This window comes from Natator depressus, chromosome 1, assembly GCF_965152275.1.
Source record: "Natator depressus isolate rNatDep1 chromosome 1, rNatDep2.hap1, whole genome shotgun sequence".
In the NCBI taxonomy this organism is placed as follows: domain Eukaryota; kingdom Metazoa; phylum Chordata; order Testudines; family Cheloniidae; genus Natator; species Natator depressus.
In genome coordinates this window covers 156,764,370-156,778,140 of record NC_134234.1, presented here as the reverse complement: position 1 = coordinate 156,778,140, position 13,771 = coordinate 156,764,370, and the positions used below count along the sequence as shown (strand labels likewise).

The 13,771-nt window shown below is 40.0% G+C and overlaps 1 protein-coding gene across 4 annotated transcripts in view; it reads left to right on the top strand.

Moving 5' to 3' along the window:
* Positions 1-13,771, top strand: part of LOC141997333 (interferon-induced GTP-binding protein Mx1-like) — a 34,148-nt gene that overhangs the window by 6,701 nt on the left and 13,676 nt on the right. For all 4 annotated transcript variants that reach the window (XM_074969672.1, XM_074969662.1, XM_074969655.1 and 1 more), the window contains 4 exons: positions 838-1,030; positions 7,834-7,971; positions 10,940-11,094; positions 13,268-13,406. In XM_074969672.1, the coding sequence (XP_074825773.1) occupies positions 838-1,030; positions 7,834-7,971; positions 10,940-11,094; positions 13,268-13,406 (625 nt within the window). The remainder of the gene's footprint in view (positions 1-837; positions 1,031-7,833; positions 7,972-10,939; positions 11,095-13,267; positions 13,407-13,771) is intronic.

Genomic DNA, 13,771 nt, shown 5'->3' with positions numbered 1-13,771 from the left:
TTAATAAACCAGTTAAATAATAAAGTTATTAGATAATAATCATTGCAGTTATGATCGGGGGTTCAAAAATATTTTCCCCTGGTGATAAGTATTGTCTGACTTATCACTAAAGTTAGCTATTCTGGATTTGTGTTTTGATATGTTTATTTCCTGAAATAGTGTTTTTAATTCAGGGTGGAAGATAAGAATTTAGCTTTTTAGCTCTATACATAGATACCAAATTTTAGATTAAGATAGGAAGTTGCCTGACCTGTTATATCATAACATTAGGGCTGTCAAGCGATTAAAAAAATTAATCACAATTAATCGTGTGATTAATCACGCTGTTAAACAATAGAATACCATTTATTTTAAATATTTTTGGATGTTTACTACCTTTTCAAATATATTAATTTCAGTTACAACACAGAATACAAAGTGTACAGTACTCACTTTATATTTATTTTTTATTACAGATATTTGCACTGTAAATGTATGATGCATTATAAATAAAAGAAAAAACTGCAGTTACCAAAAATAACTGAAGAAAGGACATTTGATGGGGTGGTGTTCTTGCTTTTCTTATTGTTTATTCACTTGCTAATTTATAAAATTCAGTAATTTGCAATGGATATTTCAGCCATTGGTGTAAATTAGCTAAATTTTGCTGAATTTACAGAAACGTGTTTACCTTGTCAAGAATACTACAGAAGGCTTGTAGCTCACAGTACAAAGCTAGTGGTATGGTGGGGTGAAGGACAGTTTGCTGATGATATACATCATTTATGGCACAGACATGTTTAACTTTGCCTGATTCTGTGAAATGAGCTCAAATGAAATGTAACGTTATTCTTACAGAACGCAGAACACACCTTGTACAACCAATATGAGGAGAAAATCCGTCCCTGTATTGATCTCATTGACTCCCTGAGAGCGCTTGGAGTAGAAAAGGACCTGGCTTTGCCAGCAATTGCAGTGATTGGAGACCAGAGTTCTGGAAAAAGCTCGGTTCTAGAAGCCCTGTCCGGAGTTGCTCTCCCTAGAGGCAGTGGTAAGAATTTACCTTTCAGCTTTTCATCTCAGAAATCTGACTCTTCCCCGAGTCGCAGTGGTGTGTTTCTATCTGATATTCTGTAATTCATGTCAGTTTGGGGACACTGAAAATTGGGTTTAGATTCATCCCTGACACAACCCAAAAGAATTTGTATTTTCCCTATCCCATCATACAGAAAACGCTGTTATGATGAGAACTGTGTGGCACCTGGAATATCCCTTTTGTGGGAAATTCCACTATTTTGAAATTTGCTTTCATTCCATGCGGGAATAAAACATAGTATTTCAGACTTAATTGTGAAACAACTTTTGGAAACATTATTTTGGGTCAGTTGAAACAGTTAGATTCAGTAGCATCAAAATGTTTTGTTTTGTTTCAGTGTTGACTTTATGTTCTATTATAACTTAGAATATAAAATAAAAATTGAAACAAAAAGTCATCTGAAATGAAAAAAAATCTAAGTCAATAGTTTAGGTTTTTCTAAATTAAATTTTGGTTAAATCAACACATCCCCATGCAACATAAAGGAGAGACAACACAGAACTGGGTTGGGGGGGGGGGGAGCAATCAATTCAGTATCTTAGATGTCTGTGTACTAATGTGAAAAGTATGGGGAATAAGCAGGAAGAACTTGAAAGTCTCTGGGTAAGGATAAAAGGGGTAAAAAATGAGGGTAATGTCATGGTAGGGGTCTACTACAGACCACCTAACTAAGAAGAAGAGGTGAATGAAGCTTTTTTTAAACAACTAACAAAATCATCCAAAGCACAGGACTTGGTGGTGATGGGGGACTTCAACTAGACAGACATCTGTTGGGAAAGTAACACAGCAGGGCACAGATTGTCCAGCAAATTCTTAGACTGTATTGGAGACAATTTTTTTATTTCAGAAGGTGGAGAAAGCTACTAGGGGAGAGGCTGTTCTAGATTTGATTTTGACAAATAGGGAGGAACTGGTTCAGCATTTGAAAGTAGAAGGCAGTTTTGGGTGAAAGTGACCATGAAATGATAAGAGTTCATGATTCTAAGGAATGGTAGGAGGGAGAACAGCACAATAAAGACAATGGATTTCAAGAAGGCAGACTTTAGCAAACTCAGGGGGTTGGTAGGTAAGATTCCATGGGAAGCATGTCTAAGGGGAAAAACAATTGAAGACAGTTGGCAGTTTTTCAAAGAGACTTTATTTAGGGCATAAGAGCAAACTATCCCACTGCGTAGGAACGATAGGAAGTAGGGCAAGAGACCACCTGGCTTAACCAGGAGATCTTCAATGATCTAAAAATCAAAGAAGAGTCCTACAAAAAGTGGAAAGTAGGTCAAATTACAAAGGATGAACATAAACAAATAACACAAGTATGTAGGGACAAAATTAGAAAGGCCAAGGCACAAAACGAGATCAAACTAGCTAGAGACATAAAGGGTAACAAGAAAACATTCTACAAATACATTAGAAGCAAAAGGAAGACCACAGACAGGGTAGACCCATTATTCAATGATGGATGGGGGGTGGGAATAACAACAGAAAATGTGGAAATGGCAGAGATGCTTAATGACTTCTTTGCTTCGGTTTTCACCAAGAAGGTTGGTGGTGATTAGACATCTAACATAGTGAATGCCAGTGAAAATGTGGTAGGATCAGAGGCTGAAATAGGAAAAGAACAAGTTAAAAATTACTTAGACAAGTTAGAGGTCTTCAAGTCACCAGGACCTGGTGAAATGCATCCTAGAATACTCAAGGAGCTGACTGAGGAGATATCTGAGCCATTAGCAATTATCTTTGAAAAGATATGGAAGACGGGAGACATTCCAGAAGACTGGAAAAGGGCAAATATAGTGACAATCTATAAAAAGGAAAATAAGGACAACCCAGGAAATTACAGACCAGTCAGCTTAACTTCTTTACCCAGAAAGATAATGGAGCAAATAATTAAGCAATCAGTTTGCAAATATCTAGAAGATAATAAGGTGATAAGTAACAGTCAGCAAGGATTTGTCAAGAACAAATTGTGCCAAACCAACCTGATAGCTTTCTTTGACAGGGTCACAAGCCTTGTAGATAGGGGGGATGTGGTATATCTTGATTTGAGTAAAGCTTTTGATACGGTCTCACATGACCTTCTCATAAACAAACTAGGGAAATGCAACCTAGATGGAGCTACTATAAGGTGGGTGCAAAACTGGTTGGAAAACCGTTCCCAGAGAGTAGTTATCAGTGGTTCACAGTCATGCTGGAAGGGCATAATGAGTGGGGTCCTGCCGGGATCAGTTCGGGGTCCAGTTCTGTTCAATATCTTCATCAATGATTTAGATAATGGTATAGAGAGTACACTTATAAAGTTTGCGAATGATACCAAGCTGGGAGGGGTTTCAAGTGCTTTGGAGGATAGGATTAACATTAAAAATGATCTGGACAAACTGGAGAAATTGTCTGAAGTAAATAGGATGGAATTCAATAAGGACAAATGCAAAATACTCTATTTAGGAAGGAACAATCAGTTACACACATACAAAATGGGAAATGACTGCCTAGGAATGAGTACTGCGGAAAGGGATCTGGGGGTCATAGCGGACCATAAGCTAAATAGGAGTGAACAGTGTAACACTGTTGTAAAAAAAAGCGAACATCATTCTGGGATGTATTTCCAGGAGTGTTGTAAGTAAGACATGAGAAGTAGTTCTTCCGCTCTACTCCACGCTGATTAGGCCTCAGCTGGAGTATTGTGTCCAGTTCTGGGTGCCACATTTCAAGAAAGATGTGGAGAAATTGGATAAAGTCCAGAGAAGAGCAACAAGAATGATTAAAGGTCTAGAAAACATGACCTATGAGGGAAGATTGAAAAAATTGGGTTTGTTTAGTCTGGAAAAGAGAAGACTGAGACAGTGTTCAAGTACATAAAAGGTTGTTACAAGGAGGAGGGAGGAAAATTGTTCTTCTTAACCTCTGAGGATAAGACAAGAAGCAATGGGCTTAAATTGCAGCAAGGGAGTTTTAGGTTGGACACTGGGAAAAACTTCCTCACTGTCAGGGTGGTTAAGCTCTGGAATAAATTGCCTGGGGAGGTTATGGAATCTCCATCATTGGAGATTTTTAAGAGCAGGTTAGACAAAGACCTGTCAGGACTGGTCTAAATAATACCTAGTACTGCCATGAGTGCAGGGGACTGGACTAGATGACCTCTTGAGGTCCCTTCCAGTTCTATGCTTCCATGAACATTTTGATTTTGTTGAATCAGCATTTTCTGATTCAGAACATTGCTGGAAATTGTCAGAAAATTTTTGAGCAGTTCAAGTTATGACCATATCCCTGGGCAGTAAGTCACTTTTTCCAGTCAGGTGGGAAACATCTAGAAGTGTTCTACTAGGTAAGAGGGACTTTTTGCAGTTCAGAAGGATGTACATCCTTATTCATTACATTAAATAAAACAAATTGCAAACTCCCTACCAGTTGAAAAATCTTTCAATTCCTCAATAAATATTGAATTTTTATCACTTTTGATATAGTATATCTAATTTTTGCTTAATCATTATGGTTGATCTACACAGATCAGGAAACATATTAAGGAAACATTTTTTAGTTCAAGAAATCATTTGTTAGATCTCTTCATAACCAGCACCCAATTCCAATCACAGAAGGATATAAAGGGGACTTGATACTTTAGCTTAGCCATGTTTTCAGGGGGTTGCCGCATTCAGTGAGTATGTTACTGAAATTCCGCAAGGAATCTAATACACCTCCACAATTTCAGGGTGGCTCATATTTGATGGGCAGTAATGTTTCAAGCACATGAAACTATTTTCTGATAACATCCAGTATTTCAGTATATTCCATACCATTCCTTATGCCAAGATGCAGCTTTTAATTTCGTTTTCCATAGGCTCTATTTTCATATTTAAAATAAAGTTTTCCTTCATCAGAGCCACAGAAAGATTTTAAACACTGATCAATATCTTAGAACAGTGGTTTTCAAACTTCAGGTTGCGACCCAGTACTAGAAACCAGCCAGTGGGAGCTGGGGTGGGGCAGGTTGACTGTGCGTTGTATGAAGAAATACTTCCTTTTGTTTGTTTTAAACCTGCTGCCTATTAATTTCATTTCATGACCCCTAGTTCTTGTGTTATGAGAAGGAGTAAATAACACTTCCTTCTTTACTTTCTCCACACCAGTCATGATTTTATTGACCTCTATCATATCTCCCCTTAGTTGTCTCTTTTCCAAGCTGAAAAGTCCCAGTCTTATTAATCTTTCCTAATACGGAAGCCGTTCCAAACCCCTAATAATTTTTGTTGCCCTTTTCTGAACCTTTTCCAATTCCAAAATATCTTTTTTGAGATGGGGTGACCACATCTTCACGCAGTATTCAAGATGCGGGCCTACCATGGATTTATATAGCGGCAATATGATATTTTCTGGCTTATTATCTACCCCTTTCTTAATGATTCCCAATATTCTGTTAGCTTTTTGACTGCCACTGCACAATGAGTGGATGTGTTCAGAGAACTATCCACAATGACGCCAAGATCTCTTTCTTGAGTGGTAACAGCTAATTTAGACCCCATCATTTTATATGTATAGTTGGGATTATGTTTTCCAATGTGCATTACTTTGCATTTATCAACATGGAATTTCATCTGCCATTTTGTTACCCAGTCACCGAGTTTTGTGCAATCCCTTTATAGCTCTTCACGGTCTGCTTTGGACTTAACTATCTTGAGTTTTGTATCATCTGCAAATTTTGCCACCTCACTGTTTACCCCTTTTTCCAGATCATTTATGAATATGTCAAATAGTACCGGTCCCAGTACAGACCCCTGGGGGACACCACTATTTACCTCTCTCCATTCTGAAAACTGACCATTTATTCCTACCCTTTATTTCCTATTTTTTCACCAGTTATCAATCCATGAGAGGACCTTCCCTCTTATCCCATGACAGCTTACTTTGCTTAAGAACCTTTGGTGAGGGACCTTGTCAAAGCCTTTCTGAAAATTTCAGTACAGTATATCCACTGGATTCCCCTTGTCCACATGATTGTTGACCCCCTCAAAGAATTCTAGTAGATTGGTGAGAGATGATTTCACTTTATAAAAACCATGTTGACTCTTCCACAACAAATTATGTTCATCTATATGTCTGACAATTCTGTTCTTTACTAGAGTTTCAACGAGTTTGCCTGGTACTGAAGTCAGACTTACTGGCCTGTAATTGCTGGGACCACCTCTGGAGCCCTTTTTAAAAATTGGCATCACATTAGCTATCCTCCAGTCATTTGGTACAGAAGCAGAATATGAACCCTGTGCTGGCACAGGGGGACACCCACCTGCAGCTCACATGACCTAGGCAGCCGTATGGGCATGCAAAAGACCTTCTGACAGTATATGCTAAAGCTAGTGTCTAAACAGGAGACACATGCATTGTGTTCCAGGTATTTACAAAAGATACCATGTTGAAGCTCGGCAAGAGGTGTTGTTATTCTAAGTCACTTTGCTCTCTCTAACAACAGAAGAACTGGCAGGGACAAGGCAGGTAAACCACAGTACTTCCAGAGCACTCTCCCGCATCCTTGCTTCACTTCACACCTTCTGGGTGTGATGTAGGTCAGAGTGGAAATCTCCTCCTTATTTGTATCCATCAAGTTCAGCTGCTGTTTCCTAAGGGAAAGTGCCATGGAGATTAATAGAGTTGAAACCAGTAGGGTTCTATGAAAATCAAGACTGGATGTTTTTTCTAAAAGATATGCACTAGTAGACAGGAAGATATTGGCCTGAGGCAGGCATCACTGGGTGCAATTCTAAGACCTGTGTTACGTAGGAGGTCAGACTACATGGTCATAATGGTCCTTTCTGGCCTTAACATTTATTAAAATTAAACAGGTTCTATAGAAATTACTCTTAAAAACCTGTAGAAATTAATACATGTATAGATTTTTTTAAAAATAATCCTATACAATACAATACAAAATCATGTCCCTACTATAGAACAGGATCAGGGTACAATTCTATAGAAGGGATATGATACTTCAAATGGCTGTGCGAGGTATAAAGCATCTAGTATACACACACCTTTAAAGTTTCCTCTCTCTTCAGATATATATTACTGGTTTCCATTACCCATTTTAACTATATGAAATAGCTTTCAAACAAATGTGAAAACTTTCAAAACAGAAAGAACTTTTAAAATATGGTCACTGCGCAGTGCTGCATACAAATGGGATGATAGTTTTCCTCACTGCCCTACCAATGCCCAGCATGCTTTCCCAGCTCTCAGATATTCCATAGTGTGTGAGCTGTGTGAACACACTGAAAGCTTTGGGCCACAGGTGCCAACTTCTGGTAACAGTGGGTGCTCGCTCCACCCCTGCCCTGCCCCCATTCCAACCCCTTCCCCAAAGTCCCCGCCCCAACTCCGCCCCCTTCCTGCCCCATTGGACTCCATCCCTAAATCCCCACCCTGGGCCCGCCTCTTCCCCGCCTCCTCCCCTGAGCGTACCACATTCCCACTCCTCCCCCCTCCTTCCCACAGCTTGTTACACCGCGAAATTTTGCGGTGGCAAGCGCTGGGAGGAGAAGCGGGGACGGCGTGCTCAGGGGAGGAGGCAGAGGTGAGCTGGGGTGGGGAGCTTGGCTGCCAGTGGGTACAGAGCACCCACCAATTTTTCCCCGTGGGTGCTCCAGCAGAGTCGCCACCTATGCTTTGGGCATTCTTCTGCATACTGTGGGAAAAGCTACATTCTGTGGTGTGCTCTGTACCCATTCAAAGTAACAAGGATGCTCATTAACAGAATTAACTCTCTTTATGGACAGGTATTGTTACCAGATGTCCCTTAGTGCTCAAACTGAAAAAACTGGCTCCTCAGCAGGAATGGAAAGGGAAAATTAGTTACCGGGATATAGATGATGAACTCCATGATCCCTCAGTGGTGGAAAAAGAAATAAGAAAAGGTAAGTGCTATTTATTGCATTCTGATTTAATTCATCAGATCCTCCTTTTCATCCTCTGTTCCCTTCTGTTAGGCAGCATAACATTTCCCAAATTAACACCCTGCATCATAACTGCTGAGAATGCCAAGAACACAGGGAGCCACATTCACACCTGGAATAAACCGGCACAACTCAGCTGATCTCAGCGGCGTTGCAGCATTTTACATCAAAAGTGATTTGCTCCAGGAGTTTTCAGACCAGCTCAGGCCATAGTGTATCTGAATCACCATCTTGCACTTGGCATTGGCCAATACCTAGTATTCTACGGGAAGACAAAAAAACATGTAGTTAGCTAGTTGTACAGTGTTCCACATGATGGGAGAAAACATCTCTCCCACCCCTAAGGGCTATCATCTTATGCTCTGAAGCTTAACTTTTCATTGTCCTTGTTGTCGTAGATTGCATACTTACATTCATCGTTATTGGTCGTAACACTGTTTGGTTTTAAGTATATGTCACTGTGCCTAAGTGGGACATAGCTGCAAATGCCAGCTCAGGAAAGACTGCTGAGAAACAGGCACACTCTAAACTGGTGGTTATTCTGTCATTAAAGTTGATCAAGCCAGTAACAAAAGTATCACCATACTGGTGAATGAGAAGACAAAAGCACAGTCTCCTTAGGCATTCCAGTCCCTGGCTTATCACCCGGACCACTGGACTTTATGATGAAAGGTTACTGAAAACTAGATTCACCATACATAGGGTTCTTCTAATCCCAAAGGGTCAGACACACACGCCAGGTCAAATTATAAACTTTAGCATTTTACCAAATACAACACAGATGCCAATCCTTTAGTAATCTAAAACTAAATGTTTATTGATATAAAATAAAAGAAGAGAGTTATTAAATGATTAAAAGGATCATATACATTACAACTGATTTTAGGGTCTGGAGGTCAGGATCATAGCAGTGATGGTAAGTCTGCTAGCTTGCAAAAAGTCTCTCTGGATCACCCAAATAAGTTGGGGGTCATCAGTCCCTTGTTCAAAGCTTCCTTGTTAGAAATCACAGTCCAGAGGAGTGAAGTAGGAATGTAGACAAAGTAGTGATGTCACATTATCCTTTTTTATACTTTAGCCCATGTGCCTGGAAAGTTACTGGCAAAAAGATGGATTCTTAAGTCACATATCCTTATCACATGTCTTGCTGAGTCACTGTGCAGCGATTGCCTCAGTGCTAGGGTGACCATACATCCCATTTTGGCAGGGACAGTCCCTTTTTTAAGCCCTGTCCCAGCTGTCTTTGGCAAAAGTGAGTATTTGTCCCATTTGTTCTTGTCAACTTGATCAGTTGGCAAGAGCAAACGTGACAAATTCCCACTTTTGTCAAAAAAGGTGGGTACGGAGGAATGTGAGGCGGAGCACACACTCCACCCCCAGCCTTTGGCAAATATGGTCACCCTATCCAGTATGTGTGTTGCTGATCGCCCGAGCCCTGCATGCCCCCCCCCCTTGGGGTGGGGAGCTCAGGCGAGCGGCTTGGGCCAGCCTCATGGGGAGGAGACGGAGGGCCAGCCCCGTGCCATATCCCGTCTTCCTTTTTGGAAATATGGTCACCGTACTCGATGCCCTCTGAAATGTCTACAGGAGGAACTCACTGGCTGAGTTGAGTGTCTTGAATAGCCCATCAACACATGGATGGTTAGACCTGATGGAAATCTGACTTGGGAGGCGGAGGTTTACCCAAGAACACCACACATGTTTGAGATACAAATACATAGCAAATATTCATAACTTCACATACAAATATGATTCGTGCATATAAACAGGATTATCATACTTAGCAGTCTATAACTTTTCTATTGATACCTTACATGAAATACTTCGTACAAATTTATGGTAATTTTGTAACAGTGGTAACAACAGTGATATACTTGGTCACCTTCCTTTTATACAGCATCATAGTGTACATTTATTCTCAAAGGTTTTCAAGAAATAATTTAAAAAAACTGGTACGGTAGCGAGGTAAGTGACATAAAAGTCAAATAAGCTAATTATGCGTCTGAAGGTTTCTCATGAGAAATTATTTACTTTGATATCAAGAAATAGCAGCAATACAGAGCTATAAAATGGTGTTATGTTGAATTAACAAATCAGTCGCATGTACTAGCAGGCTTCTGTGAGGGGGTGTTTGATTTAGACAGTGTGGTCTGATGGTTAAAGCAAAGTACAGGCACTCACTATCCTTCCGTTCTGTTTGTGGCTCTGCCACAGATTTTCTATATAAACTTGGACAGGTCACTTAATCTCTATGCCTCACTTCATCCATTTATAGAATGTGTAAAATAATCCTTTGGTACCTTGCAAGGTTGTCAAGGATTAACTAATGCATGTCCAGCATTTTGAAGATGATGAACCAATTGTGTAATACTTAGTATTTTATTGTAACACTATATTATTATTTTTATAAGCCATCTCCAGATATTTGATTTTTGTACATTGAGATTTCTGAAAGTTTAATTCATAGACCAGGGATCGGCAACCTTTGGCATGCAGCCCATCAGGGAAATCCGTTGGCGGGCTGGGATGGTTTGTTTACCTGCAGCGTCTGCAAGTTTGGCTGATCACAGCCCCCATTGGCCTGGAACGGTGAACCGCGGCCAGTGGGAGCTGCGATCGGCCGAACCTGTGGACGCTGCAGGTAAACAAACCGTCCCGGCCTGCCAGCAGATTTCCCTGATGGGCCGCGTGCCAAAGATTGCCAATGCCTGTTATAGACAGTGTATTCTTCAAGTTTTATTAAGGTTCAAATCCTGAAAAGGAGTCGATTGATTTCCATGGGATTTTTGCCTGGGCAGGATAGTGTCCCAAAATGCCTTTTTTTTTTTTTTTTTTATTTAAAGAAACAGGTGGCAACAGGAGCTTTTCAGTTCTGATATGTGCTAATCTAAACTTTGCTTTCCTTCTCTTTCCCTTTCCTCCTTTGTAGCCCAGGATGCAATGGCTGGTGAAGGAGTAGGCATTAGCCAGGAATTAATTTCCCTCGAAATTAGCTCTCCGAATGTTCCAGATCTGACACTGATTGATCTGCCAGGGATTGCTAGGGTGGCTGTAGGGAATCAGCCACAAGACATTGGAGAACAGGTAATGCAACATACATGTTCTGAGCTAGGAAACAGTTAAATTACATTAGTACAGATCTAATGCACAAATTATCTTAAACAGAAGGTTTTGCTGGAGGATCTAGACAATAATGTTCTATACAGTTCACTTAGCTCATAACCAGAATTAAAGATGTTGTAGATAACAGACAGGACAGTTATTGATGGAGGAAGTGCTGAAAAGAAGTGTGGTGGTCACTTAGAATGAAACACATGCTGGTCAGCCCTACAGACAAAATTTAACAAAAGGATAGGTCAAAACTAAAGAAATTTCTAAGAATATAAGAATGGCCATACTGGGTCAGACCAAAGGTCCATCCAGCCCAGTATCCTGTCTACCAACAGTGGCCAATTCTAGATGCCCCAGAGGGAGTGAACCTAACAGGTAATGATCAAGTGATCTCTCTCCTGCCATCCATCTCCACCCTCTGACAAACAGAGGCTAGAGACACCATTTCTTACCCATCCTGGCTAATAGCCATTAATGGACTTAACCTCCATGAATTTATCCAGTTCTCTTTTAAACCCTGTTATAGTGCTAGCCTTCACAACCTCCTCAGGCAAGGAGTTCCACAGGTTGACTGTGCGATGAATGAAGAAGAACTTCCTTTTATTTGTTTTAAACCTGCTACCCATTAATTTCATTTGGTGGCTCCTAGTTCTTATGGGAACAAGTAAATAACTTTTCCTTATTCACTTTCTCCACACCACTCATGATTTTATATACCTCTATCATATCCCCCCTTAGTCTCCTCTTTTCCAAGCTGAAAAGTCCTAGCCTCTTTAATCTCTCCTCATATGGGACCCGTTCCAAACCCCTAGTCATTTTAGTTGCCCTTCTCTGAACCTTTTCTAACGCCAATATATCTTTTTTGAGATGAGGGGACCACATCTGTACACAGTATTCAAGATGTGGGCGTACCATGGATTTATATAAGGGCAATAAGATAGTCTCCGTCTTATTCTCTATCCCTTTTTTAATGATTCCTAACATCTCGTTTGCTTTTTTGACTGCCGCTGCACACTGCGTGGAACTATCCACAATGACTCCAAGATCTTTCTCCTGATTTGTTGTAGCTAAATTAGCCCCCATCATTTTGTATGTATAGTTGGGGTTATTTTTTCCAGTATGCTTTACTTTACATTTATCCACATTAAATTTCATTTGCCATTTTGTTGCCCAGTCACTTAGGTTTGTGAGATTTTTTTTGAAGTTCTTCACTGTCTGCTTTGGTCTTAACTATCTTGAGCAGTTTAGTATCATCTGCAAACTTTGCCACCTCACTGTTTATCCCTTTCTCCAGATCATTTATGAATATGTTGAATAGGATTGGTCCTAGGACTGACCCTTGGGGAACACCACTAGTTACCCCTCTCCATTCTGAAAATTTACCATTTATTCCTACCCTTTGTTCCCTGTCTTTTAACCAGTTCTCAATCCATGAAAGGATCTTCCCTTTTATCCCATGACAACTTAATTTATGTAAGAGCCTTTGGTGAGGGACCTTGTCAAAGGCTTTCTGGAAATCTAAGTACACTATGTCCACTGGATCCCCCTTGTCCACATGTTTGTTAACTCCCTCAAAGAACTCTAATAGATTAATAAGACATGATCTCCCTTTACAGAAACCATGTTGACTTTTGCGCAACAATTTATGTCCTTTTTTTTCTTTTTACTTTTCATGAATTTCTCATTGAAAGGCAAAGACATTTTGCTTTCTTTTGAGAAGTACACTTTTGAGATAGATGTATTTAGCTCTACATCTTACCAGAACTTGACGTATCAATATAATCCCACTAGATTTTTTTTCTTAGCTATGACTAGACAATAGCATTTGGTTGTCTCTAATGCAAGTAAAATATCATAAGCATATTCATCATTGAATAGATTGTGTTCCGGGCCTAGTAAAATTTTATGACCATTTCCCAAGGCTGATATAAAACCAGTCTGTTCTGGGGCATGTACCACATTTGGATTACCTTTAGATAATCAGGCTGAATTCAGCCGCTGACATTTGCACCTTAGCTTCTATTGTATGATTGTATCCATCGTGCGTATGACATTCCACCTAGTCAGATGATGAGCAGCCTGGCATCCAATGCCATTTGTCACATCAAACTTTACTGCATTTCTTTCTTACTATATTTTATTACAGATCAAAAAGCTAATTAAAAAATTTATTGCTAAGCAAGAGACTATAAATTTGATAGTGGTGCCAAGTAATGTGGATATCGCAACAACAGAGGCACTGAAAATGGCTCAAGAGGTAGACCCTGATGGAGAGAGAACTCTAGGTGAGACGTACTTTTAAAAATACAAATGGGGGGAAGGTAGGTCATAGGGTTCTAATATTCTTCCCACCCTGCCCCAACCCTGCAAAGAGTTACCTGCTATGAGGAAAAAACAAGCTCTGTGGAATAACATGAATTTTGCACACCGATAAAAGGGAACGGATACCTAAAGGGATAGCTCAATTTGGGGCCCTACTGCCATTGATACTATGCCTATAAATATCTTGAAAACTGAAAACATTAAAAGTTAATATTGTAAAAGCTCTGCTATTAATTTGGTGTTCCTGGAAAAAGTGGGAGGAGATGCGGGGGTGCGGGGAAACTTACAGCACCACTGTAGAAGTCGTTTTAGCATATGTTACAGGGAA